We start from the raw sequence: 19,338 nt of genomic DNA, 5'->3' as shown, positions 1-19,338 counted from the left end.
GGTCATATTCAAACTAATTTACTGTCAATAAACTGGCTAAACTAAATGAATGTGTGCAAAACTGTAGAGTGTCCTGAGATTATGTGCAAAATAAATCGGCATAGTTTTTTTTGGTGAGGTGCCCCTTTAAGCCTCTTCAATATAATAGCCTTGGGGGAGTGAAGGGTGAGGTAGCGGTAGGTGATGATGATGATGATGATGATGATGATGATACTCGACGAAGGTCATCCACCAGATGCGACCGACGCCACGGCAGCCAGGCTGAGTCTCGAGGATGTGATGCCAAGAGCGCCGATGTGCTGCCCGGCTCTCCTCTAATATTCATGACGTTCTCTGGTCCTGGGACAGCGGGGTGAGAGGCGCTCCCTCCCTGGGCTCAGCCTGCTCTGGTTACCACCAGACTCCACCCGGTGCCAGAGAGCAGGAGGAGAGAAGGGCCATTTAGAATACTTTTAGAGGCCTTTTTAGAATACTGTTTTGGAGTCTTAATTTAGTTGAGAATATAGGATACAGGCATATATTATAAGCATTATATGCTTCAGTCTGTACCTTTTCAGTCACTGCCTGAATCAAATATTGTTAAGTGATTGTGTATATTGTATTGTGTGATGACTGAATATACTACTACTACTACTACTACTACTACTACTACTACTACTACTACTACTACTACTACTACTGCTACTACTACTAGTACTACTACTACTACTACTACTACTACTACTACTACTACTACTGCTACTACTACTAGTACTACTACTACTACTACTACTACTAGTACTATTACTACGACGACGACGACGACGACGACGACGACGACGACGACGACGACTACTACTACTACTACTACTACTACTACTACTACTACTATTTAAAGGTAGAATCTGTAATAGTGTCAAACTGCGATCTCCGGGCAAAAGAGCCCCGCTTTGGGGTCTTATCTGTTGGTCGGGGTTTATTAAATTAAATGAACGTTATGGGAAGATGTGCTCACCAGCGCAGAGCTTAAACACTCCGGGACGGGAGAGGTGTTTTTTTGCCAACAGCTAGGCCAGCTGGTCGGTGTCCGTGTCCTTTAATCTGTGTCCTGATGAATTGAAAATGGGGGACCCTGATGTAAACGAGACGAAAGTCTCTCTCTGGTCTGCATCCCCTTAACAATTGTGTGTATTGAGCTGTACTGTATTGTACCCATTCTGCAATCTGTTAATAAAGTTAATCAATCAATCAATCAATCAATCAATCCAATGCTAGGCTATCTTGCATGCTGGTAGCTTTCTATTGAACGCACAGATGGGGAGTTATTTTGCCTAGAGGTTGCTGATCTTTTGTCCCCTCGGCTATCGGACTTTTAAACACAGACGGTAGTCATTTTAAGTAGCCTTTTGCACTTCGTTGTCTGTTTTTACTTTTACTTCTACTGCTGGATTGTGTATCACATGGAGTGTTTCTCTTTTTATTTGCCGTGCTGTGTTTTGTTGTTTGTTTGTCTTTGTTGCTTGTTGGTGAAGCTGCAAATATGAATTGCCCCACGCGGGATCAATAAAGTTGTCTGAATCTGAATCTGATTGATAGAAATGATCTCTTCATAGTTGTTACCGACCACCTCGATGCTACCTCTCCCAAAACACACATTTGGTATTTGTGACTTTGGAAGGAATAGGCAAAGCTCGATTATCCTTCAGTAGCATCCCCCCCGCCTTCTCTCCAATAATCACTCCCATCTCCACCGCTTCCCGTTGACGTGGCAGGCTAATACAAAAAAATTGCCATAGAGCTCGTCTTCAGCTGTAGCGCAGAGATGAATAAAACTGAAAGTGCCAGAGGCTGTTAGTTAGTTAACAACACCGGCGCTCACAGTGGCCAGCAGTTCTGTCTCTCTCTCTCTGATGTGTAAGCTGCTGACGATTTTGAGAAATCCTTGTATTTAATTAAGTACTATAATGAAAGATGATCTATTATAGACGGGGTGAAATAAAACGTATAATGAAAATGAACGTCCAGCAAATCGCACCATGTGTCTAATAACTATGAAGATTCATAACGCACCAATTTTACATAATCAGGTTTCAAAACACTGTTAATCGAAAAAAAACTTAAACGGCTCTTTGTCTCGGCTATGTAACGAACAGTGACGATGCTCTCTTATTACAATTTTTTTTAACCCACCAGTTATCGCTATATTTAATTTGTTCCACCTCGGCTCTGGTTAATTTAATGTCCTCTGTTTTGCCCCCAGAGGAGGAGCTGCGGAAGCTGCGAGAGGAGACCAACGTGGACTCACTGCGTCAGGAGCTGGAGAGGGAGCGAGGGAAGCGCATAGACCTGGAGCAGAAGATGAACGAGATCCTCAAGTCCAGGTGAGGCGACATGAGTCACCGGTGGACAAACCAAAAGGCTGATTGTTGCCATTTTAACAATAGTTTTGTTTTACACAAGAGGCCGCATACGTAAGTTCATGGGACGGGCCTCTACCTTTTCACGTCACGTCAGTCAGTGACTTTTTTGACATACTGTACACACACTCCTCTTGGTTGTGTTACTTGTTGTCAGGTGTGTGTGTTCGTTTGTCAGACCCTCGTATAAATGTCTGTCTATCCAGATCTATCTGTGGTCTAGGTCGGGAGAAAACTAACCTTGACTGAATGACATCAACACTGAACTGGTTAACTCCCCCCCCTTTCTCTGTCTCACTCCCTCTATCTATGTCTCACTCCCTCTCTATATGTCTCACTCCCTCCCTCTGTCTCACTCCTTCTATCTATGTCTCACTCCCTATCTCCATCTCACTCACTCCCTATCTGGCTCACTCCCTCTCTCCATCTCACTCCCTCTCTCTGTCTCACTCCTTCTCTCTATGTATCACTCCCTATCTCCATCTCACTCCCTCCCTCTGTCTCACTCCCTATCTGGCTCACTCCCTCTCTCCATCTCACTCCCTCTCTCCATCTCACTCCCTCTCTCCATATCCCTCTCTGTCTCACTCCCTCTCTCCATCTCACTCCCTCTCTGTCTCACTCCCTCTCTCTATCTCACTCCCTCTCTGTCTCACTCCATCTATCTGTCTCACTCCCTCACTCCCTCTCACTCACTCTCTCTGTCTCACTCCCTGTCTCTGTCTCCCTCTCCATCTCACTCCCTCTCTCCATCTCACTCCCTCTATATGTCTCACTCCCTCTCCATCTCACTCCCTCTCTCCATCTCACTCCCTCTATATGTCTCACTCCATCTCTGTCTCACTCCCTCTCTCTATCTCACTCCCTCTCTGTCTCACTCCCTCTCTCCATCTCACTCCATCTATATGTCTCACTCCCTCTCCATCTCACTCCATCTCTCCATCTCACTCCCTCTATATGTCTCACTCCCTATCTGTCTCACTCCCTCACTCCATCTCACTCCCTCTCTCTGTCTCACTCCCTGTCTCTGTCTCCCTCTCCATCTCACTCCCTCTCTCTGTCTCACTCCCTCACTCCCTCTCTCTCTGTCTCTCTCCCTCACTCCCTCCCTCTGTCTCTCTCCCTCTCTGTATCACTCCCTCTCGCTGTCTCTCTCCCTCTCTGTCTCACTCCCTCTCTCTGTCTCACTCCCTGTCTCTGTCTCCCTCTCTGTCTCTGTCTCAGACTGGAGGACTCTCCCCCGCAGCCGCCCCGCAGACAGCAGTCCCCTTCGACCAGCACAGGTGAGATGGAGTGAGAGACGCGCACAGAGACCAGGGTGGATATAGGGTGTGTTGATGGGTTGGAAAACACACAATCCATGGAGCCAAAAATAGCACCAGACCAGCCGTATAGCAGTAGAGTCCCAGTCCAGCTTCAGCCCGAGGGCTCCGAGTCGGCTTTGGCCGCACACTGGAGATCAATGAATGATGGGGTGAGGGGATGAGGGGGAGAAATAGAGATGGAGAGCTATAATCTGAGCATGGGGATCAATGACGTGTGCGTGTGCCTGTGTGCGTGTGTGTGTGTGTGTGTGTGTGTGTGTGTGTGTGTGTGTGTGTGTGTGTGTGTGTGTGTGTGTGTGTGTGTGTGCCTGTGTGTGTGTGCCTGTGTGTGTGTGCCTGTGTGTGTGTGCCTGTGTGTGTGTGATGGGATAATGTCGCACCATCTGGAGCTAAACTCCTGCTGGGGTCACCCATGGTGGTAAGGTCAAGGGTCAAGGAGGAGGTCAAAGAAGACCTCAAGAAGTGGGCGGAGGACGTGGACCGGCCAGCGCCACCGCAGCTGTGACGGCTGCAGCACGGAGACACATGGAGGAGAACGCGCCATTGGGCCGGGTTCTGTCTCTGTCGAGGGCCCTTGTGATGGCTGCCCGACGTGCTCCAGCCTCCCCGTGTTAACCCTTTCACTGCGGCGACAATACACACATACGGTTAACCCTTTCACTGCCACACGACAGCGGGTAACCGTCGGTAGTGTGATAGTAAAGGGTTAACCTTCTTAGTGTGGCAGTGAAAGGGTTAAAGCACACAGGCATCCTTCTGAATGGAACAACAAACCACCTCCGTCCGATAATGATTAAACACCCCTGAAGGAGGAAGAGGAGGAGGCGGTCGGATCTCAATCAATCAAGAGAAGACTTTGAAGAACTGGTCAAAACAATTGTTGATATGGAGGTTATCACCCTCATCCCCCCCGGAGGCTGTATGCAGTCAGTGATGCCCTCCTGCCAGGCTGTATGGAGTCAGTGATGCCGTCCTGCCAGGCTGTATGCAGTCAGTGATGCCGTCCTGCCAGGCTGTATGGAGTCAGTGATGCCCTCCTGCCAGGCTGTATGGAGTCAGTGATGCCCTCCTGCCAGGCTGTATGGAGTCAGTGATGCCCTCCTGCCAGGCTGTATGGAGTCAGTGATGCCCTCCTGCCAGGCTGTATGGAGTCAGTGATGCCCTCCTGCCAGGCTGTATGGAGTCAGTGATGCCCTCCTGCCAGGCTGTATGCAGTCAGTGATGCCCTCCTGCCAGGCTGTATGGAGTCAGTGATGCCCTCCTGCCAGGCTGTATGGAGTCAGTGATGCCCTCCTGCCAGGCTGTATGGAGTCAGTGATGCCCTCCTGCCAGGCTGTATGGAGTCAGTGATGCCCTCCTGCCAGGCTGTATGGAGTCAGTGATGCCCTCCTGTGTGTGTGTGTGTGTGTGTGTGTGTGTGTGTGTGTGTGTGTGTGTGTGTGTGTGTGTGTGTGTGTGTGTGTGTGTGTGTGTGTGTGTGTGTGTGTGTGTGTGTGTGTGTGTGTGTGTGTGTGTGTGTGTGTGTGTGTGTGTGTGTGTGTGTGTGTGTCAGAATAACCCACTATGTCCAATTGCGCTGATAATGTTTGTGTCCTTTAAACATTGTCTTTATGTGGACATAAATAAATATTATAAATGTGTGTGTGTGTACCTCATTTATGTGGACAAATCGGGACAATTTCAAGACTCCACTCCCAATCAGGACATGCTACTGTACCTAATAAGGGCATTTTGTTTGGCATCCTGATTTAGTTTCACACGCTACTGTATTGTAGTGTGATGATTTAGGTTAGGTTAAGATTAGGGTTAAGGTTGGAGTTAGTTACAGAGAGAGAGAGAGAGAGAGAGAGAGATTATCTAGGTTAGACAGGGATGTGGAGTGAGGGGAAATGCTGGAGCGGTGTGAGAGAGGGATATATATAGAGGGAGAGACACCGTAGAAGGGGGCAGGAGAGATAGGTGGATGGACGAGGGTGAGGGGGTTGAGGAGGACGGAGGATACAGGATAAGAGTGATGAGAGTCTGGAGCAGAGAGACTGGTTCTACACCACTTGCCGCCCTCCAATAGCAGCCCACCTAACGGAAGCTCTTACTTTGCCTCGTCATCGACATCAAACGTCAATTTAAAGGGACAGTGTGTGTAGTATGTCATTATGTAAACGCATTATGTAAACAGTATTGTATATTGTTTACACTGCCTTTTATTCTACTTGTATTTGTACTTCTCCACTGTACTATAATTCTGTGACCTGTATGTCTTCTACTACCTGTACCTCCATTCCCCCCTCCCCCATGCTGCTATGATGCCTGAATTTCCACAAGGGGATCAATAAAGGAATATCTTATCTCATTGTAAATGTGCTTACCGTCTTCTCTACCGAGTCAGACAATTGAGATGGATATCAATTCCCGGTCAGTGCGTTCAGTAGAAAGCTATCCGGCTGAATGGAAGCGGAAGCGTATTCGGACCACTATACATATCCGCTTCCATTCATTTGTGCTAAACTAGGCTAGCTTGCAGCCGGATAGCTTTCGACCTAATCTTCCCGTCTGACTCTGGAGAAGACGGTAAGCACAATTTCCATAATGTTGGCGTGTTGCATTAACGGTCCAAGCTAAATATTAAGTGTTTCCCCCATCCCACCCCCCAGATAAGCCGCAGAAGGAAACGTTAAGCTCACGCCTGCAGAAGTGGCTGTACGAGCGGCTTGGGGTCTACATCGAAGACTTCAGCTTCCAGCGTGAGGAGAGCACAGTGGAGGCTGAGGAACCACTCAGTGCTAAAAGGTAACCGACCCCAAACAATATGTACTACCCACTAACTAGTACTACTAACCCTAAGCCTAAATAACAATACATACTACTAGGGCTGTACCGAAGAGTTCGGAGCTTCGTTCATAACACGTTGACATTCGAAACATTTAAAAAAAAAATTGTCTATTCATTCTGTTTAAACCAATGGGGTTTTTCTTCACAGTTGCAGATAAAGATTAGGCTACACTAATATTATAGTATTATACTATTTTAGTATATGACTCGTCATAAAAATAAAACATTTATTATCTACTTTTTCTCCCATTTTTCTATTTTTTTTATTTATTTTTTCTCCCATCCCAATTTCGTATTGTCCAATTCTACCCTCCCCTGTCTGTTAGGCCATGCCTCCCACTGGTCGGCTGCAATGTGGACGAAGCCTTGCATCACGTGTCCCCTCCGGTACTCGAGGAGGCAGCCGTTGCATCTTTTCACCTGTACAGCACAATCTCAGTGGCGAGGGTCTGCGTGGGAGGCTCACGCCGCCCCCCGTTGCTTCCTGATTCTGCTGCGCAGGCGCACCAACCGACCTGTAGGAGTCGCTGTCCACAACGTCCGATCCCCACCCACCAGCTTCCCACCCCCTAATACTGTCAATTGTATTAGTATGAACGACCACAAAATAAAACATTTATCATAAATGATGTAGCCTAGTATCTGCATCCGCTCTGCGCTCTTATCAAGACGTCACCGTCACTTTCGTACCAACCGTGCCCTTATTGGATTACTTATGTTGGCGAAACTGACGAGTTATATTCATTAAAGAAAGTCGATCTCATAAAGAATATATACTAATTCAATCGGATGAATCACTTTATTAAAATTGAGGATTTAGTTTGAGGATATTTATTAAAAAAGAAAATTTAAAGAAAATTACGTCATACAATATGACGACAGACATTCAAAGCTTCGTTCGAATACTTCAATAGAAGCTTAGAATGTTAAAAGATTACATTGGGTACAGCCCTGCATACTACCCACTAGGACTGACCCTAACCCTCAATAACTGTAGTGTAGTGGAAATATGAGCTTATACTGGTTACTGTAAATGGGCATAGTGTTTACAAGCACCAACTCATAGACATAATACGTCATTACCTTGAATAATATGGGAATGTTAATGTGGATGTAAACGACGTACCCATAGAGGAGATATCAAGAGCAATCTGTCTGGAGTCTATTCAAGCACAGTGCTATACGTCATACCTTGCTAAATATAACTAGACTCATTTTCAAGCTTTTTCTATTTCTCCCCAGTGCAGGAGAGTCATTATCATGCACACACAAGCCAACAAATATGCGACTCCAATGAGGGCAATGTACTATATCGGTGTGTGTGTGTGTGTGTGTGTGTGTGTGTGTGTGTGTGTGTGTGTGTGTGTGTGTGTGTGTGTGTGTGTGTGTGTGTGTGTGTGTGTGTGTGTGTGTGTGTGTGTGTGTGTGTGTGTGTGTGTGTGTGTGTGTGTGTGTGTGTGTGTGTGTGTGTGTGTGTGTGTGTGTGTGTGTGTGTGTGTGTGTGCGCGTGTGTGTGCGCGTGTGCGTGTGTGTCATCTAGTGGCGACCAGGCCACACTGCAGCAATAATAATAATAATAATAATGGATTGGATTTATATAACACTCTTCGTGACACCCCAGAGACCCCAGAGCGCTTACAGAGTCCATTATTCGTTCATACACAGCCATACCGGTGGTGGTAAGCTACAATTGCAGCCAGAGCTGCCCTGAGGCAGACTCACGGAAGCGTGGCGAATAATCATCGCCTACGGCCCCTCCGACCACCACCAACATTCATTCACATGCATACACATTCATACGAGGCAAGTAGGTTAAGTGTCTTGCCCAAGGACACAACGGCAGTGGGATGGACATGGGCTTGAGCGGGATTTCGAACCACCAACCCTTCGATCATTGGACGACCCGCTCTACCCCTGAGCCACGCCGCCCCCACTCTGTGTGTGTGTGTCATCTAGTGGCGACCAGGCCACACTGCAGCACTCTGTGTGTGTGTGTGTGTGTGTGTGTGTGTGTGTGTGTGTGTGTGTGTGTGTGTGTGTGTGTGTGTGTGTGTGTACTGCACTATACACTCTTGCAGCACACTGACCTTGGGGACGGCAGATGGAAAACCAGATATAATATCTAGTCTCCATATAATATATATTTGAGTTGTTTTGGTGTCATGGTTTCCCAAGGTGGACATTTAGCCCTGAAATAGTTTAGATCTTTGGAACCCATATCCCTATTGCCTACTTACCAATGACGATGATGCTCGATTGGTAGAGTCGTGTCTCAGCACAATCCATGCTGTTCCTCATACTAACTCTGGATAGTTAACCACAAACTCTGTCCGTCTGTCTGTATGTGCAAGCTGACCGAGGCTCACTGAAGTGTATCCACCACCGTGCACACTAAGCAGATTTCAGTGAGCCTCAGTCGACCGGTCAACAACATTGTCGGTAAGGAGCAAACGGGGAGGGCTAGCGTTCCGAAAATCAGAACTGTCCCGTTACCAGGACAAGAACACGACAGCCTTTCATAATGTCACTGAGGACACTTTCATCCAAAGCACCTTACATAACGGCTCCATCAATGCGTTACTATCGGCAGGGCAGAACCTAGCACATTTGGCGCCCTAGGAAAGTTTAACCACTTTTTTTTATGTAAAAATATTGGTTGTAAATTATTTTCTTTTTTTGGGGGGCGTTTCTGGCGCCCCCTTCTGGGTGGCGCTCTAGGCGACCGCCTATGTCGCCTGTAGGAAGCTCCGCCCCCTGACTATCGGGTGACTCCAGTGGAAATGAAACACACTGTTCCAGTGTTAACACGGAGCTACACGGGACCCACGGCGTGCGGTCTATATTTAAACCCTGAGTCACCCATGTGACCGTTGGTTTGTCTCATTATCAGCAAGGTCGTCAAACTGTTCCCAATGAGAGACTTGTCCGGGAACACACAGTCAGATTTCAAAGCCATTAAAAGTGTATCATGTTCTGCTGGTGGCTTATGCTAGCTATGTTGATGAAGCATCAGCATCTCCATTAGTGAAAGTGTGTGTGTGTGTGTGTGTGTGTGTGTGTGTGTGTGTGTGTGTGTGTGTGTGTGTGTGTGTGTGTGTGTGTGTGTGTGTGTGTGTGTGTGTGTGTGTGTGTGTGTGTGTGTGTGTGTGTGTGTGTGTGTGTGTGAGATACCCCTGACACGAAGGAGAAAACACACAGAAGACGATGCACTGAATTGTATCGATGATCACATACACACTGATGATCACATACACACAGCTGTATTTTAAACTAAAAAACCTTGTGAGGGTTCATATACCACTAGTTTGTATAAGACGGTAATGCTTATTTCCCAAACACTTATCATGTGTTTCATCAATTAATTGAACAATCTGCCTCATATGTGTATGTATGCGTATGTCTATAATGTGTGTTGACCTTTGTTTTGCTTGTGTTCCCACATTCATCCAGGTTGACCGAAAATATGAGGAGACTCAGTGAGTAAACGCACACACACACTTTTCTGTCATCCTTACTGAACTGTGATCAGCTGTTCCCTATCATCCTTACTGAACTGTGATCAGCTGTTCCCTATCATCCTTACTGAACTGTGATCAGCTGTTCCCTATCATCATCCTTACTGAACTGTGATCAGCTGTTCCCTATCATCCTTACTGAACTGTGAGCAGCTGTTCCCTATCATCCTTACTGAACTGTGAGCAGCTGTTCCCTGTCATCCTTACTGAACTGTGAGCAGCTGTTCCCTATCATCCTTACTCAACTGTGATCAGCTGTTCCCTATCATCCTTACTCAACTGTGATCAGCTGTTCCCTATCATCCTTACTCAACTGTGAGCAGCTGTTCCCTATCATCCTTACTCAACTGTGATCAGCTGTTCCCTATCATCCTTACTCAACTGTGATCAGCTGTTCCCTATCCTTACTGAACTGTGATCAGCTGTTCCCTACCATCCTTACTGAACTGTGATCAGCTGTTCCCTATCATCCTTACTGAACTGTGATCAGTTGTTCCCTATCATCCTTACTGAACTGTGATCAGCTGTTCCCTATCATCCTTACTGAACTGTGATCAGCTGTTCCCTATCATCCTTACTGAACTGTGATCAGCTGTTCCCTATCCTTACTGAACTGTGATCAGCTGTTCCCTATTGAATAGAAGTGGAGCCCACACACACACTCACGCAGGTACTCAACACACCGTTGTTAAAGATTTGAGATCTTGATCTGACTAATAATGACTCAATCGCATAACAATGGACCTAAAGTGTCTTCTTAAATATCTTCTTACAAACCTTGTAAGACCAGACAGTGTGTCAGACTGTAGTTGTGCTGGGCAGCTCCAGACAGCGTGTCAGACTGTAGTTGTGTTGGGCAGCTCCAGAGACGGTGCGTCAGACTGTAGTTGTGCTGGGCAGCTCCAGACAGTGCGTCAGACTGTAGTTGTGTTGGGCAGCTCCAGACAGTGTGTCAGACTGTAGTTGTGCTGGGCAGCTCCAGACAGTGTGTCAGACTGTAGTTGTGCTGGGCAGCTCCAGACAGTGTGTCAGACTGTAGTTGTGCTGGGCAGCTCCAGACTGTGTCAGACTGTAGTTGTGCTGGGCAGCTCCAGACAGTGTGTCAGACTGTAGTTGTGCTGGGCAGCTCCAGACAGTGTGTCAGACTGTAGTTGTGCTGGGCAGCTCCACACACAGTGTGTCAGACTGTAGTTGTGCTGGGCAGCTCCAGACAGTGTGTCAGACTGTAGTTGTGCTGGGCAGCTCCAGACAGTGTGTCAGACTGTAGTTGTGCTGGGCAGCTCCAGACATAGTGTGTCAGACTGTAGTTGTGCTGGGCAGCTCCAGACAGTGTGTCAGACTGTAGTTGTGCTGGGCAGCTCCAGACAGTGTGTCAGACTGTAGTTGTGCTGGGCAGCTCCAGACAGTGTGTCAGACTGTAGTTGTGCTGGGCAGCTCCAGACACAGTGTGTCAGACTGTAGTTGTGCTGGGCAGCTCCAGACAGTGTGTCAGACTGTAGTTGTGCTGGGCAGCTCCAGACACAGTGTGTCAGACTGTAGTTGTGCTGGGCAGCTCCAGACAGTGTGTCAGACTGTAGTTGTGCTGGGCAGCTCCAGACAGTGTGTCAGACTGTAGTTGTGCTGGGCAGCTCCAGACAGTGTGTCAGACTGTAGTTGTGCTGGGCAGCTCCAGACAGTGTGTCAGACTGTAGTTGTGCTGGGCAGCTCCAGACACAGTGTGTCAGACTGTAGTTGTGCTGGGCAGCTCCAGACAGTGTGTCAGACTGTAGTTGTGTTGGGCAGCTCCAGACAGTGTGTCAGACTGTAGTTGTGCTGGGCAGCTCCAGACACAGTGTGTCAGACTATAGTTGTGCTGGGCAGCTCCAGACAGTGTGTCAGACTGTAGTTGTGCTGGGCAGCTCCACACACAGTGTGTCAGACTGTAGTTGTGCTGGGCAGCTCCAGACAGTGTGTCAGACTGTAGTTGTGCTGGGCAGCTCCAGACAGTGTGTCAGACTGTAGTTGTGCTGGGCAGCTCCAGACACAGTGTGTCAGACTGTAGTTGTGCTGGGCAGCTCCAGACAGTGTGTCAGACTGTAGTTGTGCCGGGCAGCTCCAGAGACAGTGTGTCAGACTGTAGTTGTGCTGGGCAGCTCCAGACAGTGTGTCAGACTGTAGTTGTGTTGGGCAGCTCCAGACACAGTGTGTCAGACTGTAGTTGTGCTGGGCAGCTCCAGACACAGTGTGTCGGACTGTAGTTGTGCTGGGCAGCTCCAGACAGTGTGTCAGACTGTAGTTGTGCTGGGCAGCTCCAGACACAGTGTGTCAGACTGTAGTTGTGCTGGGCAGCTCCAGACACAGTGTGTCAGACTGTAGTTGTGCTGGGCAGCTCCAGACAGTGTGTCAGACTGTAGTTGTGCTGGGCAGCTCCAGACAGTGTGTCAGACTGTAGTTGTGCTGGGCAGCTCCAGACAGTGTGTCAGACTGTAGTTGTGCTGGGCAGCTCCAGACAGTGTGTCAGACTGTAGTTGTGCTGGGCAGCTCCAGACACAGTGTGTCAGACTGTAGTTGTGCTGGGCAGCTCCAGACAGTGTGTCAGACTGTAGTTGTGTTGGGCAGCTCCAGACAGTGTGTCAGACTGTAGTTGTGCTGGGCAGCTCCAGACAGTGTGTCAGACTGTAGTTGTGCTGGGCAGCTCCAGACAGCAGTGTGTCAGACTGTAGTTGTGCTGGGCAGCTCCAGACAGTGTGTCAGACTGTAGTTGTGTTGGGCAGCTCCAGACACAGTGTGTCAGACTGTAGTTGTGCTGGGCAGCTCCAGACAGTGTGTCAGACTGTAGTTGTGTTGGGCAGCTCCAGACACAGTGTGTCAGACTGTAGTTGTGCTGGGCAGCTCCAGACAGTGTGTCAGACTGTAGTTGTGCTGGGCAGCTCCAGACAGTGTGTCAGACTGTAGTTGTGCTGGGCAGCTCCAGGCAGCGTGTCAGACTGTATAGGTAGAAATATACTTTTAACACACTAAATAAACAAAATAATATATACTTTTTAGTATTGACAAATAGAAACACAAATTCGATTGAGATGTTCCCTGGAAAGGCACTGACTCCTCTCCAGAGTCAGACAAGAAAATAGATACCAATTTCCACACCAAATGAACGGAAGTGGATACGGATCAGCTAGCTTAACTGTTTAACACCTCTCCCGTAGTTTTAAGGTAGGTCGTATCCACTTCCATCCATTTGTGCTAGGCTAGCTGGTCAGCCGGATAGCTCTCTACTGAACGCACAGAGAATACATTGGTATCCATCTTCTTTTCTGACTCTGGAGAAGACGGTATTATTTCCCATAATGTTGGCGTGTTCGTTTAATGTGCACATTGACCACAAACAGGCTGACTAGAGCACTCTACTCTGCCACTGTATCTGCCACTGTAGACCTCCTATCCCCCTATTCCAACACCAGGTCCCTCAGATCAGCCGATCAGAGGCTCCTAACAGTCCGGAGGTCTAACTCAGGGGGAGGGGGTGTGCCTTTGCTGTCGCAGCCCCTGAACTGTGGAACAGCATCCCCACCTCCATTAGGCTCGCCCCCTCGATAGATGCCTTCAAATCTATAGATTCAAAACCCACTTCTATTGGCTTTTCCCGATGTTCACTGACTCATGCCCCGTGTTCCTGTGTGCTTGCCTGTGTGTCCTCCCGTAAAACGGAGTTGTGATTGTTGTCTAGATCAGTGGTTCCCAAAGTCGGGGTCGCGACCCAAAGGTGGGCCGCGAGCAGCCACGGGTGGGCCGCGAGATGATTTAAAATTTTTTTTTATAAATAAATAAAAAAAAGAAAAAGAAAATATTTCTTATTTTTTCTTTTTTTCTTTTTTCTTTTTTTTTCAGGCCACTGAACTTAGAAGCAGGCCAGGGCAGTGTTTCTAGTTGTATTCTAAAATTCTATTCTATTGTATTCTAAAATGTGACTATATGGTTTTATATTAACTTAATAAATAAACAAAAACGAAAAATCTACTTATTTCAACGAACATTTCAAACTAAATAACAGATTATGCACATAAAACGCTGAAAACAACCGAAGCAACAATAGTATTTTAATGAGGCTATGATTATTATCATTATTATTTTGCAACAAGTTAGCCCTCTCATAAATAGCACATATAAATGAATAACTAACTTGAACTAACTTAATAGGATTGAAGTGATATTTGGCTTAAAAAATCAGTCGCCTGACAAAAAAAAAAAAAAAAAAAAGCCTGACGATGTGCATTGGGCCGCGGCTCTCTGACGCCTTATTTTCTGGGCCCTGGCCTGAAAAGTTTGGGAACCCCTGGTCTAGATGTATCTATGTATCTACCCTCTGTACAGCACTTTGGTTGACATGTGTCATGTTAAATGTGCTATATAAATAAATCTGATTGATTTGACTGTTATTTCAGAGAGAGGATCCAGACCCGTCACCAACTTCTTAAGGAACCTCTCTGCCTTGTCCAACTGGCACTCTATCTACACATCGGCTATTGCCTTCATTGTGAGTGCACACGCTCTTCATAATTCATGATGTTATTCATGTGTTCTAGATTAAAGGGGATAAGTGGACCATTCCATGCTAGATGGAGGAGGTGTCACTGCTGTCGTAACGTGTCATACCCTGTGAAAAACTGGGTTATATAACACACACGCACAGTTACAACTTGTCTGCATTTCCATACGAGTTGGTCCACAAACACTCCACCAGCGCAGTCACAGTGGCCATTTTGACATGTCATAACCGGGTAAACACAGGTGTACCTAATAATATTGGTTGCGTTCCATTTAGGTGCGCTATCGCCATTCCAGTGAGCCAGTATGCACACTATCAAGTCCCTGGCACACTTAAATGGAACAGAAGCATAATTAATGTTGTGCTTTAGTCATACCTGTGTTTACCCAGTTGCTGGGGAAAAGGGCCTATTGTCACTGAGGGAAGTCTTAATAATACAAAACACCAGTAGTAATAATAATAATAATAATAATAATAATAATAATAATAATAATAATAATAATAATAATAATAATAATAATAATACACTTTATTTGTATAGAACCTTTCATACAAGACGGAATAAAGTAAAACAATAGAAATAGCATAGAAATAGCAGCATGAATAACAATACAATAGCTCTCATGTACAATACAATAATCACAGTGTGGATGTAGTGAGCATTAAAAGGCTAAGGTGAAGGCATACGTTTTGAGCTTACTTTTGAACATATTTAGTGATCTAGCCTCCCTAATGTCCATATAGGTAAAGTGTTCCACAGCTTTGGTGCATACTTAGCAATGGCTGCATCCCTGGTTTTCTTTAGGCTGTTGCTGGGAACCTTCAGTAGTAGATGATCATCACTTATATGGGAACATGATCCTCTTAGGAGGAATCAGTGTGGACTGTGGGGGTGAGCTTGGGAGAGCGTCTGTCAGTGTATAAGTAAGGGATAATGTATAGCTACGAGGTCATTGTCGCAAAATAGTTGACCAACACGGAGTTTAGAATACCGAGGCACCTCGCTATCTCGAGTATAGCTATACATTATCCCGCTTATTACATGGCTAACTTACTAACAATATACCTAATTCATTTTACACCATCGACAAGACGAGATCAAATGCAGACGCAGTTGTTCTGTTCTGTGGCTCCGCGCTGTCATCGCCGGCAGCTTGCACTGATGAGTGCAGCTGTGCATATGCTGAGCAGCTTTCATGACTGTGATCTAAATGCTTGATTGCTCCGGCTGCGAACAGCGGTCATTATTGCTCGGTTGCCCCTGACAGCGGTCAGTTATCGAAAAATAACTGACCGCTGCTATGGGCAACCGAGCGCTATTGACCAATCACAATCAAGCATTTTCGCGAATGTTAAAACGTCATGTAATAAGTGTATTTAGTTGTCCTGTGTTTTGTTTTGTTTTGTTATGTATTGTATTTTATGTTAACCCCCCGAGTATGTTAAGACCCCCTCGAAAACGAGATGGCATATCTCAAGGGGTTTATCCTTCAAATACATTTCAAATCATATCTTTCTTGGGGGCATGTTAGTTGACAAGGGAATTGGCAATGTAGCTTGGTCCTGTTCCACTTAGGGCTTTGGATATGGACAGTATATTGTCCTGTACATCAAGTGACGTGCTTGCTTACCCCTCTGGCCACAGATCTACATGCACGCTGCGTGGCACGGCTGGGCCATCCCCATGCTCCTCTTCCTCGCCATCCTGAGACTGTCCTTGAACTACCTCATCGCCAGGTAACACGCTCACCTCTACCTTCACACTGACACTCACCAGCTCTGCTCCCAATGGACCTGTCTCAAACCCTGCCCCTTTTCTTGATCCTCCAATCACAACTGTCGCTTACCTCGGACAAACCTGGTTTGTCCGAGGTAAGCGACAGTTGTGATTGGAGGATCAAGAAAAGAGGGCAGGGTTTGAGACAGGTCAATTCTCCACTTGCACAATGTGGGGGTGTCATTATCCGGTTACGTCTTTAGCCCTCGTAGACTTCTTCCGGTCCTACTGTATCACAATACATTGAGTTTAGCAACTTTTCTCCCGTCAATTAAACAACTTTATTGTCACGTTTTTTTATTTATTTTTGAATTACTTTAAAAAAAAAAGTTTGTATTGTTAATCTGTTCACCGTTTTTATCGTTAGTATTGTCAATGTGTTGTTTTACAAAAGGAAATGTTTGTGGACTGTGGAGTTGTGGACAGGCTGCAGACGCAGAGGTAATGAAACTTTAGTATTATTATATTATAGAATGCAACAATCTATTTAATAAGCAAATGTTTGTAAAGTGTGTTTGTCAGTGGGGTCTTTTAAGGTTTTTGGGCTGTATTTCATGTAAAAAGGTTTACTGTTAGAGTTAGCCACATTTAGCATTTAGAGTGTATTAAATAGATTGTTGCATTCTATAATATAATAATATACAAGTTTCATTACCTCTCTGTCTGCAGCCTGTCCACAACTCCAGTCCACAAATATTTCCTTTTGATTTGAGGGTTCAGGGTTCACTTAACACCGCAGGTTGGTAAGAAGCTGAGACATTCACTGCCATGTTATAACTAAATACCGCTTCAGTATCTGAAAGCCATATCAACACCGCTTCAGTATCTGAAAGCCATATCAACACCGCTTCAGTATCTGAAAGCCATATCAACACCACTTCACTATCTGAAAGCCATATCAACACCACTTCACTATCTGAAAGCCATATCAACACCACTTCAGTATCTGAAAGCCATATCAACACCACTTCAGTATCTGAAAGCCATATCAACACCACTTCAGTATCTGAAAGCCATATCAACACCACTTCAGTATCTGAAAGCCATATCAACACCACTTCAGTATCTGAAAGCCATATCAACACCGCTTCAGTATCTGAAATAGTTTAGTGTGACCTTTAGTTACCGGTAAGTCAATAAGTTCATCCTGACTCTCTTTATTCCACCATTGCAGAGGTTGGAGGATCCAGTGGAGCATTGTGCCTGAGGTCTCGGAACCCATGGTAAGACGTCACGTCCCGTCATGTGACCCTGTGAGCCTGTGACCCTGTGAGCGAGAGTTTGTTCTTCTGGTTCAGGCAGCAGAAATCCATCCGGGCTGCAAGCTATAGCCTTCAATGGAAGCAGAGACGGAACCAGCTAGCCTGTAGGCTGTTGGCCAAAAAAACAAACACTTGAGAGGTTTAAGCTAGGCTAGTGGTCCATGTCCATTCCTTTGTGCTAACCTAGGCTAGCTTGCAGCCGGATAGCGTTCCACTGAACGCACAGAGAGGAAATTGGAATATATCTTCTTCTCTGGCTGTGGAGAAGACGATAAGCGCATCATGTTGGCATGTTTACATTTACATTTACATTTAGTCATTTAGCTGAACGCTTTTATCCAAAGCGACTTACAAGTTCTGTACGACAGGTCATCAGGAAGTGCACAACTCTTATCAGCTGAGTAACAATGTTCATCAAAGTGTTGCGTGTTACAGTGTAGGTTAGTGTATTAGGACAAGTGCATGACAGTAAGGTTAGTTAGGGTTAGATATATATATATATTTCTTTTATTATTTTTTTTATTATTATTTCAGATAATGGTTGAAGAAGTGCGTCTTTAGTCGACGGCGAAAGATTGGATGTTTGATGTTGGATGTTCAGGGCCGACAGTGGCTCGGGAGGTAGTAGAGCAGTCGTCTGGCAATCCGGAGGTTCCCGGTTTGATTCCCGCTCCTCCCGGGCAGCGTGTCGATGTGTCCTTGAGCAAGACACTTAACCCCTCCTAATTGCTCCCGATGAGCAGGTTGGCACCTTGCATTGGTTTGCATCCGCCGTCGGTGTGTGAATGTGTGAGTGATTGGGTGAAATGTGAGTAACAAATTGTAAAGCGCTTTGGATAAAAGCGCTATATATATATAAAAAAAAAAAAAAAAAAAACAGCCATATGTTCCTTTTATTAAGCATCTCTGAGAGTGATGCTATTGTCTATGTGGTCGTCCTCTGCGTTGGCTGGAAGTTGGACGTGCCGCAGTAGCCCTCAGGACACTGGGCCGTGGCTGACGAAACCACTTGACTTCTGGAGTGTTTTGTTTCCTGTAGGAAGCTCCTAAGGAGGACTTGACTGTGTCTGAGAAGTTTCAGCTCGTGCTCGACGTCGCACAGAAAGCACAGGTACGTCACTCTTTGTCAGTCCGTCACACACACATCACACAAACCATCCCTTTATTCCCATTTTGTGCAAATCATTCTTGTTTTTTTTTTCTCTCATCTTAGAACCTTTTTGGGAAGATGGCTGACGTTTTGGAGAAGATAAAGAAGTAAGGGAAAGTAGTGAGAGGTCACATGGTCCTGTGGGGTCACCGGTGGTCAATGTAGATGTAGAGTCAGTCACTGAATAACAATAATATTCTATTTGGGCGTCCGTGCTGATCGTGTCCCTCTCCCTACCTGTGTCTGTCTGTGTGTGTGTGTGTGTGTTAGTCTGTTCATGTGGGTCCAGCCGGACAGCACTCAGAAGCTCTACGTCTGTCTCTGGATGACATTCATCACCTCCTGTGTGATGCCATACAAACTGTTGGGCTTTATGATGGGTGAGACACGCATTACCTCTCTCTCTACCTCTCTTTGTCTCTACCTGTCTCTCTCTACCTTTGTCTCTCTCTCTCTCTCTATGCTTCTCTCTTTGTGTGTGTGTGTGTGTGTCTTAGGGGTGTAACGGTACACAAAAACCACGGCACGGTACGTACCTCGGTTTTGAAGTCGAGGTTCG

General features: G+C 46.2%; 1 protein-coding gene across 1 annotated transcript in view; it reads left to right on the top strand.

Moving 5' to 3' along the window:
• gramd4a (GRAM domain containing 4a) overlaps positions 1–19,338 on the top strand; it is a 146,651-nt gene that overhangs the window by 108,574 nt on the left and 18,739 nt on the right. Inside the window, exons 4-13 of the mRNA XM_084330783.1 lie at positions 2,240–2,360; positions 3,621–3,679; positions 6,373–6,508; positions 10,001–10,026; positions 14,487–14,578; positions 16,236–16,327; positions 17,542–17,590; positions 18,669–18,740; positions 18,843–18,886; positions 19,050–19,159. Of these exons, the coding sequence (XP_084186909.1) occupies positions 2,240–2,360; positions 3,621–3,679; positions 6,373–6,508; positions 10,001–10,026; positions 14,487–14,578; positions 16,236–16,327; positions 17,542–17,590; positions 18,669–18,740; positions 18,843–18,886; positions 19,050–19,159 (801 nt within the window). The remainder of the gene's footprint in view (positions 1–2,239; positions 2,361–3,620; positions 3,680–6,372; positions 6,509–10,000; positions 10,027–14,486; positions 14,579–16,235; positions 16,328–17,541; positions 17,591–18,668; positions 18,741–18,842; positions 18,887–19,049; positions 19,160–19,338) is intronic.

The sequence above is a fragment of the Notolepis coatsorum genome (genome assembly GCF_963971535.1).
Source record: "Notolepis coatsorum genome assembly, chromosome: 15".
Lineage (NCBI taxonomy): Eukaryota > Metazoa > Chordata > Actinopteri > Aulopiformes > Paralepididae > Notolepis > Notolepis coatsorum.
This window is presented reverse-complemented; position numbering and strand designations above follow the sequence as displayed.